General features: G+C 51.2%; 1 protein-coding gene across 3 annotated transcripts in view; it reads left to right on the forward strand.

Annotated features, from left to right (window-relative positions):
• Positions 1-25,913, forward strand: part of DAAM1 (dishevelled associated activator of morphogenesis 1) — a 117,356-nt gene extending 91,443 nt beyond the window's left edge. For 2 of the 3 annotated variants that reach the window (XM_064511910.1, XM_064511911.1), the window contains 11 exons: positions 3,296-3,325; positions 4,711-4,814; positions 11,592-11,676; positions 12,644-12,750; positions 14,062-14,150; positions 14,438-14,606; positions 15,823-15,930; positions 18,334-18,394; positions 19,202-19,333; positions 22,125-22,295; positions 23,212-25,913. In XM_064511910.1, the coding sequence (XP_064367980.1) occupies positions 3,296-3,325; positions 4,711-4,814; positions 11,592-11,676; positions 12,644-12,750; positions 14,062-14,150; positions 14,438-14,606; positions 15,823-15,930; positions 18,334-18,394; positions 19,202-19,333; positions 22,125-22,295; positions 23,212-23,421 (1,266 nt within the window). In that variant the 3' untranslated portion in view covers positions 23,422-25,913. The remainder of the gene's footprint in view (positions 1-3,295; positions 3,326-4,710; positions 4,815-11,591; positions 11,677-12,643; positions 12,751-14,061; positions 14,151-14,437; positions 14,607-15,822; positions 15,931-18,333; positions 18,395-19,201; positions 19,334-22,124; positions 22,296-23,211) is intronic. The other variant, XM_064511912.1, reaches the window with a different exon arrangement.
• The last annotated feature ends 1,043 nt before the right edge of the window (positions 25,914-26,956 follow it).

Genomic DNA, 26,956 nt, shown 5'->3' on the forward strand with positions numbered 1-26,956 from the left:
GCTGATGTTCCCATGGCTGGTGAGGGAGATGGTTCAGCCCAGCTGAACCAGTACTGCACGCACCTGGGCTCTGATCCTGCACAGCCTCTGCTTGGCTTCCATCACTGAAATCACTGCGATTTTAATGAAATTAACTTTAATCACTGGGCTGGAGTCACCGAAATTGATAGGGCGAAGCCTTCTCAAGGGCTGGTCCAAGGCTATGGAGGATTGAAACCAAGAACTGACTTTACCCGGTTCCACTCTGTAGCCGAGAGGACCTTCCTTTCTGGGACAGCAGCACTTAGCAATCGTGCTGGATGTAGTAGGGGAACACGCAGGAGCTCTGTCGTTTGGGCTGTGGCGCGAGGTCCCAGCAGGGCTTGGGGGCAGCTCAGGGCTTGGACGTGCATGCAGCGGCAGAGAAATGCAAATCTAGCGCCATCCGGGCTTAGACCTGCTGCTCAGGGCTCTGCATCTTCCTCCATCGGAAATGTTTTGAGCGCCTGCAAACTGGAAAAGATTGGAAACGATGCCGATAAGTGGTAGCGATGCGGCTGGGTGCAGTGCTGGGAGGTCCCGGATCCAGCAGTGGTGAGTGTGGTAAAAGAGCTGGGGCCAAGTGGAAAAAATATGTGTGTTGTTGAATCAGGGACTTAGCAGCGAGCTCGGAAAGAATTTATCTTCCAAAAAAGGATGCAAGAAGAAAAGCCTCCATCTCCTGTCTGTAAGGCAGGGTGACCTGCACCCAAGCCAGCGGGCAGTAAGGATTGGTAACGTTTGTGGGGACAGCGATAGCAGATTTAAAAAAAAACACTTGTTCTTTCACTGCCATCCTTCCCATTCAGTAGGGATTGGATCACAGTTAATGCAAGAAATGGGCAGAGCTGAGGCTTGTTTGAGGCAGAGGGTGAGTTTTTTCACGTCGGGTCTTTTCTATACCTTAAGGGTGTTGTGAGTTCTCCATTTCCTGAAGATACCAGATTGCAGAAGGAGAGCAACATCCTTCTCCTCTCCAGGGCGGTAGGTCTAAGCATCTGGATGAAAGAAGGGTTTCCTAATTAAGGATTAGTTAGACGAACGACATTATACCTCTTCCTGCTCGTGGATCTGCTTGGTGTGTCTCGGGAAGGAAGCTGCTCAGAAGAGGCTGCTTTGTGAGACACTGGTCCTTTAAAACCTTAACTGATCCAAGGAGTTAAATGCTGCCTTTGCAGCAGCCTCATGTCCAGCTAAATTGCACAGTTGCATTTTTCAACTAATCTCTCCAAAGTACAGCAATAGCAGCTCGTGTCTCTTCATTTGGGGCCTGTAGTGTCCTCTTTTGTTGCAAAGACCCCAATTTGGCGAGATTTACACCTGTCAGCCAGGTATTTCACAGTGCCACTGGACATGAAGATAGACCTTTGCAGCTTTAGCTCTCAGGTCTCTCTAGTTATTTGTGCAAGCATAGCCCCTTCTCTGAAATGCAAGCCACATCTGGGAGGAAAAATCTAGCTCCTTGCCCTCCCGGGGGAACTCAAGGCATTGCTTTTGCTGCGGCTCGTTTGCAGTCTGCAAAAACGGGCTCCCTCCCCAGGCACTGGGGAGCGGCAGGAAATAAAAGGTCTGGTCCCCGGGGGCAGCAGGCGCAGGATGCCGGCAGGATGCCGGCGCGTTGGAGCTCTGCTCCGGGGCTGCCGAGATGAAGGCTTGGGAGGGTCTTGGCAGCTCGCAGCCGCGTAGACGTGTCGCTGCTCCGGGGGACCGCGGCGGTGGAGCTGCGCTGCGTGGCGCGACGGCCGGGTGTCCGCGCGGCACCTCGTAGACGCACCCTCGTTGTGTTCCCCCGCAGAAGAAAGCCCTGGCCCATCAGCTGAGCGTGCAGGGACACTCAGGAAAGGGTTGGTTCGTTGTTTCTTTGGCTGGTATTTCGTTGTCTTCTGGCACGTTTTGTTCTGCTGCTTGGTCTCAGCATTTCTCGACGCTCGGGGAAAGCTTTTTGCGTTCGTTTTTAGCCTTGGCTGACACGAGAAACCGTTCGCATCCAAAGCCATGGGGAGCGAGACGGCTGCGGGGTCGAGCGGTCCGCGTCCAGCCTCCCCCGCGAGGAGTCCGCAGCCCAGCGCAGGATGTTTCGTGTCGTTTAGCAAAGCCGCTTCCCCTCCTCCCTGCCGAGCCCACACGCCATTCCGGAGCCGATAAAGCCTTGGCAGCCGGTCAGGGGAAAACCTGCGTAAACAAGGTTTCCTTTAAAACCCTCGCAATGATGGAACCGTGTTTCGAGATGACTCACTCAAACCGGACACGCGGGCTGTCGGTCACCTCCTCACGGAGGGGCCTGGGAGGCAGCGCGGCCCTACGTGAGCTGGATTTGGAGCCTAACGCTGAAGCATCTGCAGACATGGCGTGCCTTTGCTTTTTTTCCAAAAAAACCTCTATTTATGCACCTTGTGTATCTCCCTCCCCATCACAGAGCTGTTCGATGGTCTCTTGAGCCGAGCAAAAAAAAAGTCACAGCCCAGCAAATGAGGAGGGAAAACTCTTTTGCGTGTGTGTGCGTGTGGTTTCATGATATTGGCTTTGCTGCACGTGCTTCAAGTCTGCCGACTGATGCTGTAGGGCGTGTGGGAATCCAGCAGATGAACGAGAGCATCAGAAGGACTAAACGCAAGCTGGGTATCGGGGTAGTGTTTCTCCAGGCTGCCAAGCCCTGAAGAAGGGTTATTTTCCCTGTAGGAGGAGAAGTCAAGGAGAAATGTGTTGCCATGGCAAATGGTAAAGTTTTGCTGCGGCAAAATTGTCTCTGGGATGAGAATCTCGTTATTTCCACTTGAAAGCCCTGTTTTTCCTGGCAGTCGTGTTGACATTTCATTCTCTCAGATTCACAAAAACTAGCAATTTTCTTCCCCGGCATTTGCAGGCTGAGCGGAGCTCCTTTGGGCCAGCGCTCGCTGACTCTCGCTCAAAGCGATGGCAGAGCTTGGCAGGAGATTCCCCGTGCATCCTTCCAGCTCGCCTCCGCGTTGCCCTGCTAGCAGCCTAGCGCAGAGCCACCTTGACACGGTCCCTCCGTAAAGCAGCCTCCCTGCCTCTCCCTCGCCTGCCCGCCTTCCCCGCCCTGCGCCTCTTCATTTGCATCCCTTCATCTCCATTGCATTTTCATTTGCCTCCTCCGTTTTTCGGAGCCGGTAGACCCCGAGGGCTTCCTCTTGCTGCCGAGACCTGTGTGTTATACTCTCTTCTTGACTGTGCTTTGAGTCTTTTTGGTTTTGCTGTGATCACTGAATTGCATGTGTTTTTACTGCCTTTTTCCATGCTTCTGCTATGGCTGTAGGACTTCTTTGTGAACAATAACTCCAGACAGGTAAGTGCGCATCTGCAGACGCCTCATGTCTTAACGAACGGGGAGGCTTTGGGCTGCGAGGGCAGGGCGAGCGCACAGGCGTGGGCACGGGGGACGTGCAGGGCTGCTGCGTGTTGCACAGTGAAATAGGGTGCGAATCAGGATGGTGCAGACACGCGCCAAGAGGAGCAGCTGGCGGGTTAGTGTCAGGGGACCCGGTAAGTAAGAAGCTGCCCGCTTTCCTCGTCCCTGTGCTTTCCAGCTTGTCGTGCACATGGGGCTTTTCAAAGGATCGAAATAAATAAATTTGGGAGGGACTTGGCAGAGAGGGTGGGCAGCATTTTGGCTTCAGCTCTCTCTATTTTGCCATAGTCGGGACAGGCAAGGCACGGGGAGAGGTACTGCAGACCCGCTGGCCGAAGGCAACCATGGACCTCCCGTGATGGGGCTCCCCCTCGCCCGCCTGTCCTTGCAATTTCCCACCTTGCCGCAGTTTTCTTTTTAATACGAGATAAAGAATTAAAAAATGGGACCTTGTCTTTGTTCTCTCTAAACTTACAAAGTGGTGGTCTGCCAGGTTGTCTGGGCTCTGCAGCATTTAGCGCATATCTGTAGCATGCAGGACCTTGCTTCTCCAGGTTACGTTCCTTACAGAAGGATTGAATAGCTGGGTGTTAATTTATTAACCTTAGTAAAAGCAACCAATATGGTAAATTAAAACCGGGGCAACATGAACTCACTGGGCAAAACTCTGCAAACATACATTAGATTTGCTGTTAAGGAGATCTGCCCATTCGTTTGCAGCTGTAGTTTTGCCTATTGCATTTGGAAGGAACATATTTAAGCTACTTAGGAGACTTAGGTGCTCATGTCGCAGTGATTTGTGCTTTCACACCCCTTAATGTTTTTGGAAGCATTTCCCTGAATGAACAGCAAATGCTGCAGGTTGTATTTGCAAGCGTGGTAGGTGTTACTGGTTAACTTCCTATCGAGGACTGATGCGTGAAGGGCGACTGCAGATGTTTTGAGTGGTGGTAAAGAACAAGGGTGATCCTGAGTGTGTGCAGCAGTCCATAATGAAATATTTCAAGCGAGGATTTAATGAAGTATCACAAATATGTATGCAAAGAAAGCCCTGCTTTATTTATTGAGCAGTGCCTGTGTGTTTGCAGATTCTTAAATCTTCCCCTGTCTGAGAAAATATTTACATTTCTAACCAGTGGCTTCAAAGCCAGTTCTGGTTTATGAAATGACTGACTATATTTCAGTTACAGCCTATGGGTTTTGCTTGTAACCCTTGGTGACACTCCTGATTAATGGGGGCCCACTGTGTACAGCGCTGGTATGTGCTGAGAGTACTAAATGTCTTCGCTTCTTCATGGCTTTTCTCCATGCCTTTTTTGTAGAAGGAAGATGCTATCGATGACACGTTGAGTTCCAGGCATAAAGTCAAGGAGCTTTCGGTAATAGACGGCCGGAGAGCTCAGAACTGCAATATTCTTCTCTCAAGGTATGGTTAATATCTTTTTGCCCTTCGGGGGAACCGGTTAGCTGATGCCGTTGTCCTGCCGCTCGCGTAGGCAGTGGCTCTTTCCGATGGTATCAGGTGCTGGTTAGTTTAGAGCCGATGAGGAGCAGCGCGCCCTGAGCTGGAGATGTGCTCTTCGTTCCCGGGGGGGATTTTAATGACAGGAGCCTTGGGAGGAGAGCCAGGGACACCTGAACCCAGCTATAGAGTTACACCTTTCATTGCTGCATGGTTTGGGGCAGGGAAATACACTTAAGAGGATGCGTGGCAATTCACAGCATCCCTGTAGAGCCTCAGAGGAGCTGCGTTATCCAGTGAATCCTCAGAGGGATTTGGAGGGTGTTTGATTTCATCTTTTATCTTCTTCAGACTGGATTGTGTTTACTTTTTGGCAACCGTTGAAGGGGCCCTCTGTTACACTGGGGAAAACACTATGTATTTGAAGTGTATAAGTAGCCAGCCTATGCGTTGGGCACTCCTGATGGAGCCTCAGGCCAGCTTTGAAGGCAGGATCAGCCCTGGGCAAGCGATTCAGTCTGATCCCAAATCTGATTTCTGCCAAGATGATAAAAGGAGTGGTTTTCACAAGGTAAAACAAACCAGTAGGATCGACTTTGGAGAAAGCTGAAGGCAGGTTGCGGTGGGCAATTGAACGATCGGTATAGGCACTTGAGAAAACAAACAGCAAGAAGTGCTACCCGCTTCTGATTCTCCCTGAGAAAACAAATCCAACAGAAGTAAAATACTGCTTCACTCAGAAGCATTCCCTCTGCTGCCTGGAAGTGCACAAGCTTTTGTGCAACCAAGAACCGCCCTGGAATGAGCACGTGGAGTTGGTCAGCCGGGCTTGCAGCTGCGTCGCCCCAGTCTGCGTTTGCATGACTGCGGGTCAGAGCGGCCGGTGCCTCGTGTGAGGAACCCGGGGGCTTTCTTCAGTGGAAAACCTACCAACGCTGACACCTGCAAGCAAAGCGTCCGTGTAGATAGCTTTCCTCTCGTGGAGGTCGTGCAAAGCCCTGCAGGCAATGTTAACGATGAGTGCAGTGAGCTGCGCGTTGCAGGGTTCAGTGGCACAGTTGCTGTGTTATGGCTGCTTCTGCTCCAGGTTGCTTCTGGAGGTTTTCTTACTTCCTAGAATACAGTAATAAAAATAAAGATGATGATGTAAGTGGAGTTTGAAGCACCATATAATTGAATATATTTACCTCAGCCAGCCACCTGAGAGTAAAATAACTCAGTTCAGGGCACTGGTTGTGTTGCTCCCCGGTGGACTTAGAGCGTGTGCAATCAGTGCGTTCAGGTGGACTTCAGCAAAGTGGTTAAGGATGCAGCTGGAAGTTAAGCACACAGACACCTTTGGTGTGAACGGGAGCTACTCGTGTGCTGAACTTCAAAGGTGCCTTGCTGAATAAAGGTCTCCATTTCATCTTACTGTACTCAATCTTTCTCATCCAGTAAATCGATGGCTGGAAACAGCTTGCTGATATTGAGCCAAGGGGACTAGCAAAAAGGGTGAGACATAAGCCATGACCTTTCCACCCTTCTCTTTGGGTCATTTGCTTGGGGAGGGCTCAGACTTGTGTTGTGAGGTTGTCCCCTGGCTGCTTTCATCCTGTTTTTGCTCTGGTGTCCAGGCGAGGCCCGCAGCACCCTGCGTGGCTCTCCTCTCCCGCGAGGTTGGGGGTAAGAGCATCCAGGCCCTCAGCCCCCGGGAGGGTTAGTGTGCTGCTTTGGCTGGAAACATTTCCCAAGTGGTAGCACACAAGCCCTGAGGTCTCTCCTCCCCAAGTCTGTGGGAGTTCTTTAGCAACAATATATTAAGCCAAATACATAAAAAGCCAAAAAAGAGTGAGCCCAGGCTCTCAGCACTTCCAAATGGACTCCCTTTGCTGAAACGGGCTGTTTGCGCTTTCCCTGGACCATCCCCGGCAGTCTGAGTGCACCTCGTGCTCTCCATGCTGGGTAGCTGGAGGAGAGGGGCAATGCGACCTGGCGTGAACTCCAGGCGCGGGGAGGACGGGCTGCTTCCCGGCACCTCCCGCGGGGTTGTGCCCCGGGAGGATGAGTGGCTCTGGCAGAGCAGTGGCGTCTGCTACCTGCTCCTCCGGAGGTGCTTTGGGATTTGCACCTTGCTGCTTTTCCGAGGGCTGAGCCTGCTGAGCCTCGCGCTCCTCGGGACTTCGGTCAGCGTGGTGAGACACCTCGCTGAGGGACCCAGCAAGCCAAGGTATTTCTCTGGCATTGCAGCAGCATCCAGTTCTGCCCCTTCATCATTTCTGCACAAGAGCACAGTCAGGTCTCTCTCCCCCAAATCCCGTTTGCCGATTTACTCTTAACACCAAATGGCGTAAAGGCAGGACAATCTTGGGATGAAGTCCCTGCCTCGGCATCCTTCAGCATGCTCCCATGGGCTGTTGTAGACTCCGGCTTGGGCGCTGCTTCTTCAGCAGACCTTCCATGGGATGCTGGGCAGATCCTTTAATCCCTGCCTGCCTCAGCTGCACATCCCTACGCTGGGGAGAGCAGCAAGTCGCTATCTCCGGCGTTGCCGAGGCCTCTGCGTGGTGCCGTGGGAGAGCTTGGCTTGCCGTGGTCTCCCAGGGTTGCTCTGAGCAGCTGGGCCGCTGCCTCGCTGCACGCGCTGGGGAAAGGAGAGCGCGTTTTCACATGTGAAAGGACCTGCGAGGTTGGCCCCTTTTCTAGCCCAGACATTTGTAAGCTAAACAGCCATTGTCTGGCTTGCAGCGTGGAAAGATTATGGCCAGCAAGATACTTTATCTCTCTCTGTAGATTTATTTTTTTGCCTGCTTCCCTTGCTTTGGGAGAAATTACTGCGTAGTGAGATCACTGGATTTTCCTTCAGCTAGTAATGCAACACAAGAATATTTTTAACATTCGCTTTTTTTTTAGGAATGCTCCAAGTATGCCGATGTCAATGCAATATAGAGTCTTTCTCAATGAAACCACCATGCCCTTGCTTTTGCTGTGTGTGTGTATTTTTAGTGCGGGAGACTTGTGCTGCGTTGTGCAAGATGCAGATCAAGACTGTAGTCCATCTCGCTCCAAGTGTGGTGGAGGTGAAAGGCTTATTTGATTTCTCTCTTCGGTGAGGCCGTGTTGAGCATTTTTCTCGAATGAATGTGCCTTTTCAAGAGGGCGCGTCCCTTCCCCGGCGGAATTTGTTTTTCCCCTTCACACTTATTATGGCCCTCGCCGGGCTCTACAAAAGCCACGCAGAATACCCCTGCGCTTGTCAGGCTGGCGAGCTGTCACTTTGCATCTCCAGGCTGCTGGGTTTAAATCCCTGTGACAGCAAATACTGTGACCCCGTTCCTCTCAGACGGCTCGCGTTCGGCAGCTGCTGCCAACAATGATAATTATTGTGGTTATAGATAAGCTTCTAGCTTTCACTGGCCCCTTTCCCATCAAATTGTCTGAGAAGCTGTTTTCTTCTGGCGCCCTGCGATTGCTCTCTGCCGATACCGAGGCAGGCTCTTGTTCTTGGCACTCGTTTTTGATGACTTCTGAGAAAAGGGTTTTTTGGCCTTTTTTTTTATTATTTATTGACTTTGCTTTTAATGAGCAGGGCTTACAAAAGTCACCGTTGTCCCTCACCACCCACCCAGACGTGATCGTGGTGGAAAGCGGGTATGTGAGATGTTCATTTGCTGTAAGGCTTTGGATGAGACGAAACTGCGGACAAGCCTGGTTCTTCCAGGAGCTTTTTTTCCTCCCAGGGATCCCCTAAATGGGAGCAGCCTCCCACCAGGACACCAACATACCTCTGCCCCAGCAGACGTCTGCTTTTCCCCAGCGTAGGGACTGGTGTGACCTTTGCTGGTGGCTCAGCCCTGCCCGGGTGTAAAACCAGTCCTCCTGCAGCTTGCCAGCAGTGACCGCGTTACCTGCAGCGACGCGTGTACCTGTCACGAGCCGTGTCCGTCATCCCGCTAGAGCTGAGCGAACGCGGCAGCATCGCCCCGCGTCCCTCAGAGGAGACGGGGCTTGTCGCGGGCGATCACTCACGGCGGGGCTCGCCCGTCCCGCACGTGTCGCCGCTGGAGGTGGCCGTGCCAGCACCACGGTGAAGGACGGGCACCTCCAGCCGTCCCGGCTGGACCAGCTCAGCTCTCCAGCCACCAGCATCTCTGCAGCTTCCCCTGCATCAGAGAATTGGTTCACGGTCTCCCAAGAAGCCTGGGTTGCCATTTCGAAAAGCCGGGCCGTGTTCTTCATGTCCCCGGCAGTATCGCGTCCATCTTGGCCACTGAGAAGTCTCAACTTCTTCCCTGGTTCAGGGCCTGTTTTTTCCTTGCTCCTCTTTTAACAAACTGTCCCTCGAATATGAGATAGGGGAGGAGGAGGTGGAGGAGAACTGAGTGACAGATGAGAAACACGAGCTCCTGTGGGACAAATACTCACCTGCCGCTTCTGTTCCCGCTCTGATTTCCACCTACCGCAATAAAGCCGGTATTTCATCTCCAATCTTGAACAAAAGATTTCCAGCTAAACCCACCCCTGTGCATCCGTCGCTAGGCTGTTCTGAGTCCAGCACCCTTCCTCTTTTAGCTTCATTTTCCGAAAGCTAGCTGTTACGTCTCAGTCTGTTATCCTAACAGAAGCTAATATAAAAACTACCCTTGTCGTTTAGATACTTGCAGCGATCAAGTCACCTCCGGATCTTCTTTTTGGCAAACTAAACGGGCCGAGCTCCAAGTTCTCGCATCCCGCCGCAGGACGTGTTCCCGGTTTCAGCTCATCCCTTCGAGCCCCAGCCAGTGCTTCAGCCTCCTTTGGCAACGTCAGTCGCCGAAACTGGGGCCGAGGGGCTCTTCCGAGCCCTCGTTGCTGCCGTAGGTGGTCACGGTACCCGCCGCGAGCGGCTCTCCTGGCCTGTGCGGCTTGGCTGACGCTGGCCCTCACTTCAGTTGCAGGGGGTTTGGATCCTGGGTGTCCGCATTTCTTTCTTACTTCTCCTCTTCCCCCTCCGCTCCCATCTCTCTCTCTTCCCCGCCCCTTCGGCCAAAGCAAGTGCTATTTCTGAAAACGCAGGCATAGCTATCCCTGCTCAGGAACACCCAAACGATTACGTTGCCCAAACGATTTCCTGCAACCGTCGTGCGGCTAACCGCTGCCTTGCTCTGGTCGGGAGCTCGTTCCGCGTGCGGCTGAACGTGGTGTTTATCCACTCAGGGCGCAGCGTGGCCTGCCTGCCGAGCCCGCCTGCAGGCAGCACTGGGTATTCCTACGTATATATATGTATATTCCGTGTATGCAAGCACAGGGGATTTTTTTTTTCCAGCTGCATCTGTCCTGGTGGCCTCAAGCATCCCAGCAAGCCGGGCGAGAGACAGTATATGGGTAAAAGAAGTCACAGGGGTGTCATCATTTCTGGTGGGGCTGCAGAAAGCGTCGCTTTGTCGTGCAGGCGCGCGAAGCCTCGGCGGATGGCGAGGGCTGGGACGCTTCCCCCGCGTGCCGCTTCTCTCGCAGGGGAGGACCAGGGGCAGAAGGGTGTCTGCCTCCTTTGCGCTTGCGTTGCTCTATCGCCCGCGATGCAAAACGCGAAGAAAAATGTTTGTGGTTTTGCAATCAAAAGTCCTTGTGGGGAGCAGTGACGGGGAAGTGCTGCGGACTGATTAACCTGTAATTAATGGCTGCCCTAACGCAGGAGGAGCCGAGGGCGTCTCTCTAGCTATCCGTTGCCTAATCCTGGTGTAGACTGCTGTTGGACAAATAGCTACCAGGAGAAAAATAGCAAATTTTTGCTTGCTGTGATACAGCGGCCTACGTTTTAAGAAATGTCAAATTTTGGGCTCTGTCTCCAATTTCTGTTACGTGAAGTGGAGGAAGAAAAAGGTGGAGGGGGGCTGGTTTCCAGCCTGTCACACTTTGAAGCACGTTGACGTTTCCCCCCTTAAAAAACATTCGCTCCCCCAAATTTTGGATTTGTTTCGTTCTTCCTAAAGGGAGACTGCAGCCAAACGCGGCTGGGAGGAGCAGGGGACCGACCACATTTCTCACACTTGTGTCTCAAAACCATGCTTTATGCTGTTATTTGTGACTGCTATTTGTGATTCTGCTGCTGACCAGAAATTAAGCTGTTTCTGTCTCTTGGCTGCGTCCGTACTTGGCTAAGCAAATGCTCCTGAACCGAACCGTCTTCGGGCTTCTCACTCTAGTTGCCTGCTTCATTACCAAGAAGATTAATCCCATCAAAAGCCATGGAAGAACTGATTTAGGTCATGGCCGTGGGCTAGCTTCAAAAGAAAAATCTGTCACTTTGTCTTATTTCGGTAGGTCAGACACTAGTTTCCCTGCTGCCCAGATCTGCTGGGGCTTTAGGAGCAGGACGTGCTGCTCCCGCCCAGGCTCCGTTTGAGCCCTGTGCAAAGCACAAGCGAGCCCGAGGTCTTGGGTGCTGTTTGGGTGAAACTAAGCTGTGGTCTATGCAGTGCTTGGGCCCATCCCCAGCGGGTGAGACGGGCAGTTGCCTTGGGCGAGCGGGCGGCGGGGGACCGGTTCCCCCAAGCTGGTGGCTGCATCTCCCCGAGGCTCCCAGGGACGCTCCGGGCTGCAGGAGGGATTTGCAGGCTCAGCAGACAGCCAGGGCCTGGGGCACGGGGCGATTTTGGCAAGTGGCTCTCCCGGACCGGTGAGGCCGACAGCGTGGGAAATGGAAATTTCCCGTCCTGGAAATGATCGCTGGGGCTGGGCTTCATGTGCAAATGACTCTCCTTCTCTCCTTCCACCTCCCAGGCTGAAGCTGTCGAATGAGGAAATCAAACGCGCGATTTTGACGATGGATGAGCAGGAGGACCTCCCAAAAGACATGCTGGAACAAGTGGGTGATGCTTTGCCACTCTGCTCCTTGTTTTCATAGCACCTTTTAAATCCGGCCACGCCACGCGAGGTGGGAACGCCCCGTCGGCTTGTGCCGCTCCTCCAAGCACTGGGGTTTTGCAGAGCCGTGGCTGCATCCACAGACCCTGCAACGCCTTTGGGATCAAAAGCATGCCAAGCCTGCTGGCAAAGGCGCAAAATGACCTCTAAAGCCCATTTCCACCTCCAGTCGCAAACCCTCGGATCGTAAAACCCTGTGGCCTCTGCAGCGCTGGGGTTTGGGATGAGCAGTCCCTTTAGAGTCCAAAGCACGCCTGGGTGCCTGGTTAGAGAAGCAGCAGAGCAGCTGGATCTGGGACCTCGAGGCTCATCAGTTCAGCTGTGCTGGTTACGGGTTTCCTGATTGAAGCTTGCAGTTCACGCTTGGTGGGGTTTTATTTTTTAATTGCATTTTTCAAAGCTTGTTCAGTGCTTGGGCAGTCCTCAAGAGGGGAATCTGATTTTTGAGCCCCTTCAATCCCTTTAGGAGCATTTTATCTGCCTGTTTACTTGCCTGTCCATAAAATTAAGGCAGGCCATTCCAGCTTGTTTCAGCAGAAAAGCGGAAGGATGCATTGCACAAAACTGCCATCTGCAAATATGTAGAGTTGCAGCAAATGAGAGTTCCTCTCATCTCCTTTAACAGGGTTGATGTTGAAACCTCCTTGGAGTAGACATAGTACATCTGTTGTAAAACTGGAGTGATGGCAGGGCAGGGCAGAAACAAGAGACACTAATGTGATGGGGAAATGGGGGAAGGGGGATGGGACAAGGATAACACACTTGTTTTTGGTAGGAGATTTGGAATCATTTTCTGTACATATTGAGAAGGTAACGCATTCAGGTGGCTAGGTCACTGGTTTGCTCATGAGGAACTGTGAAACTGTGCATGGATCTCATGTCTACAAATGTGCTTTCCCTTGTTATAGCTCCTGAAATTTGTTCCTGAAAAAGGTGACATTGACCTCCTGGAAGAGCATAAGCACGAGCTGGACCGCATGGCCAAGGCTGACCGGTTCCTCTTTGAAATGAGCAGGTAAGCCGGCTCATGTGAGACTCCAACTCCTCACCTCCAGCAATGACTTGTCCCTAAGGCTCCCACGAATATACAAGATGGAAAGAAAATGTTGTTTCTTCCTGATCCTGGTAGCAATCATTTAAGGCTTAGAGGTCTTGAGGGATGGCTAGCCTTATCTTCTGCGTGCACATCCTCCAGAGGTGCTGGTTTAATATCTTGAAGCTTCTTATTTAAATCCAACTGAATATTGAACTCTCTGAATTTTGCTCTGAGGAGTTTCTTAGCTGAACTTTGAGCAAGTTACTTAGTTGTAAAGTCAGTGAGTTTTACAATCCAAGATCATTCCAGAAGGTCAAAAATAGAAATGCTCCTGTTCTCCCTGAGAAACGCACTGATCAATAATGTGCACGGTGTAGTTGCTGAATGTCAAAGGCAGGCAGGATGGAGCTGCGAAGTTCATACCTGAGCCCTCAGGGCTGGAAGGCGTTCAGAATTAGCTTTCCTATTTCAGGTCATCTTTCTTCTTTACAGTCTCTTGCCCAAATGTTGCTCTTGTGCCTTCATCTTTTGGAAAGCACAACATGCTGATGCAAATATTTCCCCTGATTTCAGGCCTAGCTTTTTAATTTGCCCTGTAACTGCCCTGTAATTGTGGCCTGTAACTGAGTGTGATGTGTTTGTCATCTCTGATTAATACAACATGAGTGCAGCCTGTGGCCTTGTTGTCTGTGAGCATGTCTCCGGTGGGTCCTGGTCCAAATAACTCACATCAGACTGCCATTTGCTCGTAACAGATCTTGCTTAGCCTAAATATGACCAGTGTGAACAAAGCAGTCCCTAACTTGCCCAGTAAAGGGTTGGACTGGGATGTGTTGCTGGTTCTTCCACTCAGGTGGGTGCAGGTGATCATTCTGAGCATCTGAAGGTCCAGTTTCATCCATGCTGGGAGCTGGTGTGTCTACGTCCAGCCATAGCCCATTGTAAAACCGTTGGGAGCCCAGATCTGATCAGCATCTCTACTCAGGAGTGGTCTTAAATGGACTGTTTGTTGATTGCAGTAGGGCATAAATATGCACTTTTTAAACCTTCTGAGTTAAGGATAGACTTAAGCATATGCTTAAGAGCCCACCTGGATGAGCCCCTGAAAGGTTGCGGTTTAAGTTGTTGGGTTTTTTTCCACCCCAGCGTAGTCTCAGAGAGAAAGGTGGTCATTATTTTCGAATCAGTGTGGCTCAAGTGTCCTTTGTAAGCACAGCTGTGAACAGCAGAGCAACTTCCCTCTGCCTGGAGCCAGCAACGCTCAGCCTGCACCTCTCTTTGTCCTGGCAGGATAAACCATTACCAGCAAAGGCTGCAGTCCCTCTACTTCAAGAAGAAGTTTGCAGAGAGAGTTGCAGAAGTCAAACCCAAGGTTGAAGGCAAGTGACCAGATCTCCTGCTGGTTTTCTTCCCCTGCTAAGGGGCTTTGTGCCAGCACAGAAAGCGTTCTGCAACCTCCTGTTGCTCGTAAGCAGTGCTCGCTCTCCATGCACGGGCAAGCCTGGCCCGCGTGGAAATGGCAAAGGCTTCCCAGGAGGGAGGGAGCTGGCAGCCAGCCTTGGCCGTGCGGGCGCTGAGAGGGTTGCCGCAAGGGAAAGGGAGCGATGCGCCCTTGGGGCCGGGGCTCGTGGTGCGTGGGTGGTAACGTCCCTCTGTGTCCTCGCAGCGATCCGCGCCGGCTCCAGGGCAGTGCTTCAGAGCAGCAGCCTGCAGCAGCTGCTGGAGGTGGTTCTGGCCTTCGGGAACTACATGAACAAAGGGCAGAGGGGAAACGCCTTCGGGTTTAAAATCTCCAGCCTGAACAAGATCGCGGACACCAAGTCCAGCATCGACAAGTGAGCCCTCCCCTGCCCTCGTTCCCTGAGGCTTCTGCAGGTTCTGCTTTCACTGGGGGGAAGGATGGGGAGTCCCTGCCTTTGGGATGTGGGTACGCGAGAGCCTTCCCCTCCCTCCCTCTGTCCCGTCTGGGACTTCTGGTTAAGCGAGCGTATGTTTTTGGAGCAGGACAGATTTAAAAGGAACCAGAGCTGTAGATTAACATGGGGACTGTTAGGGGCTTTCCTTTCCGGGCCTGCTAAATAGCAGTCGAGACTTGTACCCCCTCAAAGGCTGTTTCAGGTTGGGGTGGGAAGTGTGTTTGGGAGATCGAGGTGGGACTGTCCCTTCTGGGGCCTCCCTCCCTGCACACTCAACACGTGTTTCCCGTTAGTGTTGGGGAAGGAAGTTTGGAGCCTGAGGGACCTCAGTGGTTAGTGGAGGTGGTGCTTGGACAGCACGGCACCCCCTCGGGAGGCTTGTGGACATTTTGATGCTGGGGCAAGCAGAATGTGTTTCCCATCAGCTGTGATGAACACGAAACACCCCCGTGCTCGCAGCGGCTGAGAGGGGGGGCATCAGCTGGTCCTGCAGTGGCAGGAGCCGTTTTGCTGGCCTTGGCTCCCTGCCTCATGGACTGCCCAGGCCATTGGCAGGATTTGGGCTGTGGAAGTGCACCTGGAGTAAAGTCTGAATTTGCAGTGTAGAATTTTTGGGTTGATTTATTAAACATGTCTCCCGGTACCTACACCACGGGGGCAAGCACAAGGCCAGGCCAGAATCGTGCTCCGGATGCATTGTCCCTCTTTGAGGAGCAAAGAGCCTCGTGCTGTGACCTACGAGCTGGCAGAGGGGCTGTGCTGCCGGAGGGTTCCTGGGGCTCCTCTCCATGGGGACCCCTGTGTACAGCCACCAGCTGAGCTGGAGCTGGTAAGGCCTCAGCTCTCAGCAGAGATGATGGAGGAAGGGACGGCGATGTTCAGATCACCTCCCTGGGTCCCTGTCTCGGTTTGCAGCCCACGGAGGGGGAGAGGGCTACCAGAAGGCTGAGGATGTGCAGCTCTGCCTGGAGGGTTATCTAGATATCTCCTGCAGAAATCCCAGAGGGTGCTTATTTACCGGTGCTGGGATTTAACCAGGAGGCTCGACTCACTCCCAGCTCCCTGAACTGGGGCTGTCGCTGGGCTGGGGAGCCGGTGACCCTGCCGTCCTAACCTCACCCCGCCTCTCTCCTAGGAACATTACTCTTTTGCACTATCTCATCACTATCGTTGAAAAGAAATATCCCAAAGTTCTCCGCCTTCACGAAGAGCTGCGAGACATCCCGCAAGCGGCCAAAGTCAAGTGAGTAAGGGTTTATACAGAAAGAGCTCGCGTGTGTGCAAGGAGCTCGCCTTGCTTCGCTCTTCCTTTCCTGCGTTTCACTCCCGTGCTCGCACTCCTATCCGGGAGGATGCGGTGCCCAGCCGGATTGGGTGCTGCCGGCCCAGCTGCAGGCCACGCTGGCCAGAAACCAGTTCAGGCAGAAGCCAAAAGTTGGTGGTGCAGCAAGCATCATCTGGTGGCTTCAGATCTCAGCCGTTGCAGCAGAGTTGTAAGCATCCAGCTGCGAGGGAGGAGAGCTGCCTGGAGCAGCCATTTCCTGTTGCTGTCTCACCACAAAAGCATTTAATTAATTTCTAATGAAACGTTAAGTAATCTGGTGGGAAGTGGTTGCGGCGTGGTTGCAGAAACAGGTCAGCTGTGCATCTGTGAGTGCGAGGGGGAGGCTCTGTCCTGCTGCGCCCGCAGCTTTTCAGGAGCGCGGGCAGCCCGGGGACACCGGCACCGTGACTCACCTGGGTGTCCTGCCTGGCACTTGCTTAGCCACCAACCTGAACCACTTGGTTTCCCCTGTGAAAACCTGCTCCGTTTCTTATTAAATCCTGCCTGCTTCGCTCTAACCTGCTAGAGTGGGCTGATGCACTCCCTTTGCAGGCTGAGGCCCTGGTTCAGCAAAGCCCTTGAACACATGCTTAGCTTTAAGTGCACGAGGAATCTGCTGTCGCTCTGCAAAGCCCTCAAGTATGCGCTTAAGTCCCTCTGAAATCAATGAGGCTCTATTTGGGTTTGAAAGTTCGGCATGTGCTTACGTGCTTTGTTGCTTTGGGGGTCTGAGCATGTGACAGTGAGTCAAAGATTATCCGCTTCTGAAATCAGTAGGCATGCGGCTGAGGGCATATCTGCTTGTGTTCGTGCAACCCGTGAACATGAAAAGGGCCTTAAACTGTAGCTTTTTAGAGACGGGATAACAAATATGCGTGGAATTTATGATGGCTTGTGGGTCTTTCACGTTTCAACGTCTGTTTGTACCAAAGGGTAGATTCCCTGCTGAAGACCTGTAATATACAAAGCATTTTGGGTGGCAAATGTCGTGTTGTTTAAGGCGTAGAGTAATTTGCAGCTTGTGTTAGTATCACAGGAATTATACAAAATATGTGGACAGAGCTTCGCCTGCAAGGAGGAACGTATGGCTACTGTGTCCTTAGGCATCCACTGAGGAAACTGTGCACGCTTGCTCACTTCTATACGTGTACCTGCAGCTGCCGTGCAAATACACATAAGGCAAAATGTCTGAGTAGAGGTTTTTTCCTAAACTGTGTCATTTTCCTCTAAATTGGGCACTGTGTGTAATGGCTGGGCTTGGCCCAGTCTAAGGCGAAACCAAAAAGTTTCTAAATCACTGGAAAACCTTAAATTGTCCCAGCCCTGCAGCTGTTAAGCGAGATTGCTCCTTGTCTCAGTCCCACCGCTAGTAATGAACTGCAGCTCTCACTGCGCTGGAGCAGAGGCTCCCAACACTTCCTTTTCCCAGGCTAGACGTGCCAGGAGCGCTTGCCCCATGACCGGACATCGCCGTTTCCAGGGACCCCAGCCCTAGGGTAGATACTCCTGGAAGCGCGTCAAGCCCGTTGTCGTCAAGTCTTTGTCAGAAAGCTCCTGTCAGTTCTAGTGACAAGGACCCAAAAGCTCCTGCACTCAGAGCTGGCTGGGGGCTGAGGCCCCACGTAGAGAAAGTCATTGCCTGCCATTGCGATTTATTTTTATTTATCTGTGTTTGATTTGTCTCCCTTTACGAAAGCCCTGCTGTTGGGGACTGCTGCTGCAGTCCGTAGAGTAGGAAGGATGCTTTATACGGCGTCCCTGAAAGATCGTCTGCTGTGCAATGGGGCAGAAAGCCTATCGTCTGCCCGCACTTGAGAGGGGAAGAAAAACTGTGCCCTGCAAAGCCTTCTCCTGAGCTCTCATTTTGTTTGGAGAGGTCTTGAGGCTGATGAGCCAACGAAGCCTTCGTGTTCCCACGCCGTTCCTGTGATTGCAGCCGTGCAGCTGCCTTTGGTCTGCTGCCCTTGCTGCCTTGCCGTTTGCCAAGGGGAGAAATGAGGAGGACCCCTTCTCCCCAGGCCCATCAGCGCGTGCCTTGCTACATGCTCAGTATCTGGTCTGGGTTTTTTTAACACAGTCCCTCGGATTAAAAATAAAGGAAAGTGCTTTAAAACAAGCAACTGTAACCACTATCTGATAAGCTGGTGTCCTAGCTCGGAGACCGTCAGCACAATTTGCTGCTTGAGAGACGCTAATCTGTGAACGGGAAGCAATGTGTGGAGCGCTTGGGTCTTTTTAGTGGAAGAACATGGTCAAATTGATTAGAGAGCTGTAAAATTTGCTAGGAAAGGCTGAAAATTAATATCCTGCCATTTCTAACAGCATGACCGAGCTGGAGAAAGAAATAAACACTCTGCGGAGCGGGCTGAGAGCCGTGGAGACTGTAAGTATTATTTACTCCTTTGCTAGTCCACTCGGACTCTGAGCACCGTAGCCTCCCTCCTTAGGGAGGCAGGACAGGGAGCTCCTAGCAAAGCTGCTTTTATCGCATTTCCTGGAGCTCTCTTTGTCCTTCCTTCCTGCCCTGCACGTGTGCCTGTCCTCCTAGGGCTGTTTTGGGATGGAAGTTGCTTAGGCATGTGCATGATTTGTATCTGGTTCACCAGGGGAGGCTGAGTAAGCCTGGTGATTGTGCCGTGCAGGGCACAATCCTTCAGCCTGGTGATTGTGCTGTGCAGCAGGACCTTTGAATGCAGCGAGGTCCCTCTTTGACTCCAAACCTGCATGCTGCCGGGTGCTGGGGCTGGGGAGCACTTCTCGAGCTTGGCTGGAGTGCTGAAGAAATGGTGAAGGTATCCTGAAGGCCTCCCTGTTTGGCTAAGTAGTGCCTGCTTCCTTGATCTCTCCTTCAGGATTTGGCCTCAAAAGCATAGTGTAGCCATGATAACCTGAAATGGGGTAATCTATGGTCTCGTGTGTCAGGAGGGAGCAGTGGTAAGATGCAGCCAGTACCCATGGCACTAACACAGGAACACAACTGGAGGCTGCAGGGAGGATGCTACAGAAATGACGGGGAGAGAGCAACAGTCCCGTAGTCCTGGAGTTTCACCGTGCCATTTGGTGTGACTGGGGAATAGTGCCTTATAATCAAAAAATCTTAGTTTGTAACTGAAGAGCTTCAGGGGTTTTTCCTGGTTCTGCATGTTTGTGTCCCAGAGCCTCACCAGATGCACATTTTTTTTTCCTGCAGGAGCTGGACTTCCAGAAGTCTCAGGTTCAGCAAGCAGGAGACAAGTTTGTGTCTGTCGTCAGCCAGTTCATCACATTAGCCAGCTTCAGCTTCTCAGATGTTGAAGATCTTCTGATGGAAGCAAAAGAGCTGGTAAGGTCACTGGTGCCACTGAGATCCTGGTAGCATTTCAGCCTTTCCTTCAAGTGATAGGGAAGGAGCCGTCCTGCCATTCACAGAGCATGTGTTGTGTGTTAACATCTCAGATGTCTCTCCCCCATGAGATCACGCATGTGTGTGAGGCATGGTGGGCATCCTGCTGAGACCCCGACAAGAGAAAAGCTCTGGGATGCTCTTCACGGTTTCTTCTGAGCATGTGGGTGGTGGATGGGCAGTACAGCCCTGTCTGCACCCAGGGGCTTTTTTCTGCTCCACAGTCCAGCATGCCAGGGGATCACAGTTAAGGCCAGCAAACTGCTTCTGGGACACAAGATCCTCTGTAAGGAACTGCAAGGCAGGGGCTAGGCTAGCCTTGGGAGAGTCGTGTTAGTCAGGGGAGGAGACAGTAGCTAATTTATGAGGATCTGAGTTTTGGTGAAGAGCTTTCACTCAAAACTAGAGGGTGGACTTTGCCCTCTGTATTGTAAAATGGAAATATCCTAATTTTGATAGCTTTAGAGTTAGAAATGCGGTAGGTGGGCATCTGAGCCAACGAAGGCTGAAGGCGGCAAGAAAGCGGGCTGCCCTGTCTAGTGTTCATGGAAGAGGAGCTAAAAATGCACCTTGGTCTTCAGGAAGGGCATGTTGTTACACAGAGGTCTACATCAAAGAGAGACAACCCGGGCCACCTGAACTACCTCACTTCTATAGAGCAAAATAGCAACTGACACGTAACCAGCACATCTGAGACGTACCTGGCTCTTCTCTCTAGAGAAGGAGAGCAACTTAGTGACATGAATTGAGGCCAACTTCAGACCTGCTAGGAAAACCTACTCAAAAGGTTCACCTTCCCCAGAGCTGTGGGTTGGCTTGCACCTTGGCAAGGGCTTTGCAGTCACCAAGGAACATGTGTGAGGACTCTTGCCATGTCTCCCTCTCTGTCGTCAACAGGTTGGCTTAAATCTTGGCCAAGGGGAGGCCGCTGGCTAACACCTCCTGTGATTCTCAAGTACCCTTTGCTTCCCTTCCTTCAGCAAACGTTCACACAGCTGGTTTCCATGTCCTCCAAACTGTCCTCCAGTATCTTCTCCCCAACATAGTTTTTACTCTTGAATGAAATGGCAGGGAGATAGTCTAACGAAGGGCCTTTTAGAGGTCCTGTCCTTGTGCCACTGAATGATCCACCTCTCCAAAGACAGAAGTTACCAAGTAGTAGCCCCTCCTCCTCCCTAGCTGCATCAATGTCCAAATAGCACTGTTCTTCTGACCATCCTCCAGTTTTTGAGCATTATAAGTGACCATTGCTCTCCTGAGGCCATGGCTAAACCAGGCTACCATTTTGAACTGTTGATGCCAACCTGGCAGATCTGCAGTGAGTTAGGATTGCTGGAGACGGTGACAAGTGCCTGCAAACCATACCGTCTTCGGCTGACTTGGCAGATCTGGAGGAGGAGGTCTGGTTGTGGTCCCCAGAGCCCATCAAAGCCTACTTTAAAGCAAATGCACAGCTGTTCCAGTGGTTAGCAGATAGGATGGGCTGTGGATGTGAGTCATTTGCTCTTGGCTTTTAAAACAGGTCCGGTTTCCAATGGCTTTATCGTTATTTCTTAGGAAAACAGAAACATCGTTATCTTGTAAATTTTATATTTTGTGAGAATAAAATTCTCAACCTTTCCCCACACCAGAAACATGGCAGAGAAGTCAATATCTTAATGAAAATCAATGAGAATGACCCTCATTGATTATGGTTGATATTGTGTCACCTTTCAAGTTCCTCTCTGCATCTTGAAGTGCTAAATCTCTTAAAACAATCAAAGAAAAAAATGGCCTAAATGTCTTTTAAAGAGCCTAAGACACCTCTGAAAATAAAGCTAAATCGTACAGGCAGGCTTTAAAAATGTTCTCCTCAGTCAACAGAGCAAAATCAAAGCAACTAATAAATTTGTGCTTTGATTTTGTTTTTCCTTTTTTTTAAGCTTGTGTATCTCAAGAACACGCCCTCAGAATTTTAACAAACTTTCTATGCACAAAGAGTATCCTTCAGGCTGTAAATGAGATCAAAGGATTTAAGCCCAAAGGACAACTTGTGGGCTCCTTGGGGACATTGATGCATTGGCAGATAGTAGATGTCCTGTCCTGACCTTTGCTACAGCTTTATTCAAATCACTTACGTTAATAGTTTGCAAACAGCATGGAAGGCCGGAAAGCTTCCTACTTCCCTACCCAGTTTCTGCGCCCGGGCAGAAACGTCTTTTAGAAGTTTCACCAACACATTTGGTTTCAATATCAGAGCATGTGGCAATGATAAATAATACCCCAAAAATACTTCAAAGAGAAGTTAAAAGTGCGAGTTTCCCTTCCCCTGCGGTGTTTACTATTAGTTTTATGTCTTCAGTCTTCGGTCCCACAATATTTTGCTTCCTTGTTTTTACTACCGCTTAGTTAATAAAATTGAGTTAGGGACTATGGGACACTAAGCAGAACCAGAGGTGTGAAGCTTTGCATGTCATTTTGAAGGAGGATGTTTTAAAAGAGTGGGTTCTGGGAGCTCTCCAGGTAGGCTGTGACAGGGGAGCTGTCTAACGTGCAGAAGGTAAAATGTGAGATGATTTTATTTCAAGTTTAAGTCAAGGTTTGATTAATCATACCCTGTTTTTAATGCTGCTCCCCACCTTATCACTTGAAGTGTTTCTCTCTTTGTGAGGTCAAATGCTTTCCATGAAGGATTTTACCGGTACCATGGATGTCTCCTTAGACTAACAGACTCCTACCTGTTCTCTCCCAGTTTTCCAAGGCCGTGAAGCACTTTGGAGAAGACACAGACAAAATGCAGCCGGACGAGTTCTTCGGCATCTTCGATCAGTTCCTTCAAGCTGTGACGGAGGCCAAGCAGGAGAACGAAAACATGAGGAGGAGGAAGGAGGAGGAGGAGCGCCGGGCACGCATGGAGGCACAGGTGAGAGGGACCGGGACACCGGTGAGGTTGTGGTCTCAGACGGCCCCTGGCCCGGCTGTCCTGGGGGTGCCCAATGGGTGAGACCGGCTGGGGAGGCCTGGAGAAGGCAACTGTGCCCTGCTGTCCCCCATAGCTCCCGTTGCCCTGGGTGGTCAGGGAGCGGTGAAGGCTGGACAAAGCGCTTCTGCGCCCATATACCCACTGCCTTTCCCTCTTGGATTGCTTGCTTAATGAACTGATGGCTTGGGAGGTGGTGTGATCTTGTCGCTAAAATGCTGGACTGTGCTGAAGAAGAGCTGGGTTCCCCTTTTCCAGCTCTTCATCAGGCTTCTAGTGCTCCCTTGGTATGTCCATGGATCTCCTCAGGAGGCTCTTTGGCATCTTACACCCAGCTGTGACAGGGTGACAGCACTTACCCCGTGCCCTGCCCCGAGGTGTTTCTTCCACGGGTGTCTTGTGTGGAAGGGCGAGAGAGAGCACAGAGCTGGAAACGCGTTGCTCTGCGGTCTTGGACTTCTGTGCAGAAGCAACCATGTCTTCTCCATGTCCAAGCCAGAGGTTGGCCTCATCTGCTGGCACCCTTGTTTTAGGGCAGGGGACCTCAGAGCCTGTCTCGGCCGGGCTCCCAGCGGGGAGGCGCGGGAGGCAGTGCCGCAGGGCAGCTCGGCCGTCCAGCCCGGGGCTGCTCCAGGCCATGGGTCGGGATTTGGGTGGTGGCCATAGGACATGCTGTCTCCACCACTGCTGGAGCGAGCGTCTGCAGAACGGCGTAACGCCTACTTCTAAGCAAAGAAACCCATTTTTGATTCTTTTTAAGATTTTTTTGGTACTTCAGAGCCGCTTGGGAAGGGGAGGAGGGCCCAAAAAGGCTTTAAAACGCGGCGCAGGGCCGGCGCTGAGCTCTCCTCTCTCTCAGCTCAAGGAGCAGCGCGAGCGGGAGCGCAAGGCCAGGAAGGCGAAGGAGAGCGGCGAGGAGGGCGGCGAGTTCGACGACCTCGTCTCGGCGCTGCGCTCGGGCGAAGTCTTCGACAAGGACCTCTCCAAGCTGAAGCGCAACCGCAAGCGCATCGCCAACCAGCTGGCGGACGGCAGCCGCGAGAGACCCGTCACCAAGCTCAACTTCTGAGCCCTCCCGGGGGGACGCGCGCACACACGCAAAAACAAAACAAAAAAAAGTTAAAAAAAAACCCGATTAGCAGTCTTTTCCAAGTGGCTAGTTTTTTTTTTTTTTTAATTATTATTATTATACTGCCTTGTAATTTGAACTGAAACAGTGGCACGCTCTTTCTCCGCGTGGATGAGTGTGTGTGTACATACGTACTGTATATATAGAGCCGGGGTGGTTGCGTGGTTGGAGACAGGCGTCGGTGTGTGTGTTGTGTGTGTGTGTGTATGTGTGTGCGTGTGTGCACACGCGTGGGAAGCTTCTCCCCTTCCCTTCGCCCCGATCCGGAAAGCGCGTTACTCCGACGCACAAGCACAACGTCGGGGCCGGGGGAAGGAGCCCGTCCGAGCCCCCTTCCTCGCCCGGCGAACGCCTCCCGCCCGCTCCCGTGGAGGCAAAAAAAAAGAAAAAATCGAGTGAACGCAACCCGTTTTTTTTTTTTTTTTTTTCCTGTTTTTATTCCAAAAACTTGTCCATCTGTGCTTGTTGTGCTGATTCCTGAGTTTTGGACCGTAAACTCTCTTGATAATTCTCTTTGAGCTGTTTTTTTTTGGGAAACGCTCGGGTTTTTTCCCCTTACCGCAACCCATGATCCCGCTAAAGGAAGAGCTCCTCGCTCCGGGCGCGCGGGGACCAGCAGCATCCTCCGACGGGCGCTCGGCACGCGAGGGGCTGCTGCAAACCCCACCGAGGGCGCTGGGCGATCCCCTCTCTTCCCGGCCGCTCATTCCCGGCCCGCCTTTTTTTTTCCCTTTTTTTTTTTTTGGTCTTTTTTGTCTTTTTTTTTTTTAGCAGACACACAGGAGCAGCACCGCCAAGAAACTTCTGCCTCTTCGCAGCGTCCTTTTTTTATTTTCCCGGATGGTTTGCTCTTCGTCGTCGTCGCGGATCTGTGAGCAGAACTACCTGTAAAATGTTAGTCCAAAAAAAAAGAAATAATAATAATAATAATAATAATTCAAAGCTCTCAGGGAGTAATAATTTAAAGGTTTAGAAAATTAAGAATTGGAGAAGAAAAAGTAAACGCCATTAACATATTAACATTTCTATTCTTAAATTATGCTGAATATATAGAGGACTGTTACTTTTTTGCTTTTATTTATTTGTGGTGTGTTTTTTTAAGAAAACAAAACAAAACCTTTTTATACCATCAATACTTTTGTGATCTTTTTTTTTTCTTTTTTTCGTTCGTTTGTTCTTTTTCCTGTGGAGAGATGAGTTTGTCCCTGTTGCACTAGGTATTGACACTATTTGAAATAAGGTTTTTTGGTTTTTTTTTTTGGTCGGAAAATCGGTATTGCTGGTGGGGTATGGGTTGCCAGTTTCCTATATGTACTGTATAGCAAAAGTGCTGTTTAATTTGTATAGAAAAAAAGAATATGGTTTTTAAGCACCGCAAGGCCGTGGGGTCTGTGTGCTGTGTGAAAGCTGTGAAATATCACTCTGAACAGAGTTGTCAAGAGCTGTGGTTTTACCATTTTTGTTCTTTTCTTCATTGCAACTTTTGACGCACTGTAGATTAAAGAAAAAGAAAAGAAAAGAAAAAAAAAAAAAGACTTTCCGAGTAGCATTTAAAGCAGTAACAAATACAGCAGGTAAGCGCAAAAAAAGAGCCCAGCACCTCCTGTCAAAGCAGCTGCAAAACCTGCAGATTATTTTCAAAGGTGGAGTTAAGCACTTTGCTTTAAGGAGGAGAGGGAAATAAAGACAAAAAGGTAATGATAATACTATTCCTTAACTAAAGTGCCTCTATTTATATTTTTTATTTATGCTGAAAAATGGGGCTGATGATACGATTGAGGGAACGGACTTTTGGGGGGGAATAAAAAAAAAAAGAGGGAAAAAAGGAAAAAAAGAAAAAAAAGCCTGGCGTCTGATGGTTTAAGGAATGGTTGCTCACGCGTTTCGGCGCGCGGGGCCCCGACCCCCCCGGGCCCTGCCGCGAGACGCCGGTGCCACGTTGGGGCCTTCCCTGACAAACGTCCTCGTGCCCTTCCAGACCTTTTTGTGTTTCGCAGCAGCCTCGTCGCGGGGCCGAGTTTGCCATTTCTCTGTTTCCTTTCCAAAAAAAAAGAAAAAAGAAAAAAAAAGTATATATATATAAAGAACTAAACGCAGAGGCTGTGTGCAGGTAATTCCATGTGCCATTGTTGAAAACTACTTTTAGATCGGTGCTGGTGTAAGTAGCCACTCTTTTCTCTTGGGTGTGTATTTTCGGGACGATTCTTTTTTTTTTCTTTTTTTTAATAATGCCAAAAAGGAAAAAAAAAATCCATAATAATTTGTAAACTGAAGTATATGTCTTGGACCTTATTAGCTTCGTAGTGACCGAGTTAGTCTGTTAGGTGCAAGAATGTTGTTAGTGGTAGCTGGCGGGAAATGCTGTGTAATGTCATGCGACTGTACATTTTCGAAGACGGCAATATGCAATAAAGGACCGGCATTGCAGTGCGCGCACGTCGCCGAGCCCAACGCTTATTTTCCAAGGCAGCACGCGGAGCAGCCTCTCCGAGTGGCACCGGGGGGGGAAAAATGGATGTTTGGGGTTTTTTGTTGTTTTTTTGGAGGTGGATGCTGAAGAAGACTCATTTTGGGGCTGGGGCTCGGGGATTTGGGGTTGTTGCAGCTCCCGGGGGCTGGGGGCTTCCCGGGGATGGGGATGGCTTCCCACCATGCTGGAGCTCCTTGTGGGCTTCTGGGCCACTTGAACTCATCATTGGTGGATCCTCGCGCGTCCCTCTCGACGCACCCGCGGCATCTTCTTGGCGGCTGCACAAACCCTCTCGGCCTGTCCACACTCTCCCACCCCATCACGATGTCCCCTTTTCCATGCATCTTTGCATCGGGACTCCAGGGCTTTTGGTCAGCTTTTCTCCAGCGCTCTTTGCATAAAAACGCCCTTTGCAGCAGTCAGCGCGGCCAGGCGCAGTGGGGAAGGCACTGGGCTGGTCGGGGCATCTGCATGCAGCTCTCAGTTAGGCTCTTGCTGCCCCTTTATTGCAGAAAATGCAACACTCAGGGCTTCGGTGTCCCACCGCCGGGGCCAGCTTGGCATTGCTGTATCTCCCCGATAAATCACACCCAGGGTGCAAAGAGCGGGTGCTGCCGAAGGACCCCCGGCCCCTTCCCTCGCCTGCCCCGAAGGCTGCAGGCCTCCCCGCCGCGGGGCACGGCAACACGCGTGCGGGAAAAGGCCATTCCTCCATGCGAATCGGAGGTGCCACCACTCCCACCCGACCCCTTTGGGTGCTTTATACATTTTAGCCTTAAGCGGGCTCTGATGCAGGTGTGTGCGCGTGAGCCGGAGAGGAAGGCGCTTGCCCGACACGGGGAACCTTGGAAAAAGCAGCATCACCATCTGGTGGCACTTTCTGGACTTTGCACTTGTAGAGCTGTCCCTAGCAGAAAATCTGCTTCCTTCTGGCAAGTTCCTACTGTTTTCTGACAGCTACAGGGCTTTTCCAACTGTGGGGCAGTCAAAATGTTAAATTTTATA

Source organism: Dromaius novaehollandiae, chromosome 5 (assembly GCF_036370855.1).
Source record: "Dromaius novaehollandiae isolate bDroNov1 chromosome 5, bDroNov1.hap1, whole genome shotgun sequence".
Taxonomy (NCBI): Eukaryota; Metazoa; Chordata; class Aves; order Casuariiformes; family Dromaiidae; genus Dromaius; species Dromaius novaehollandiae.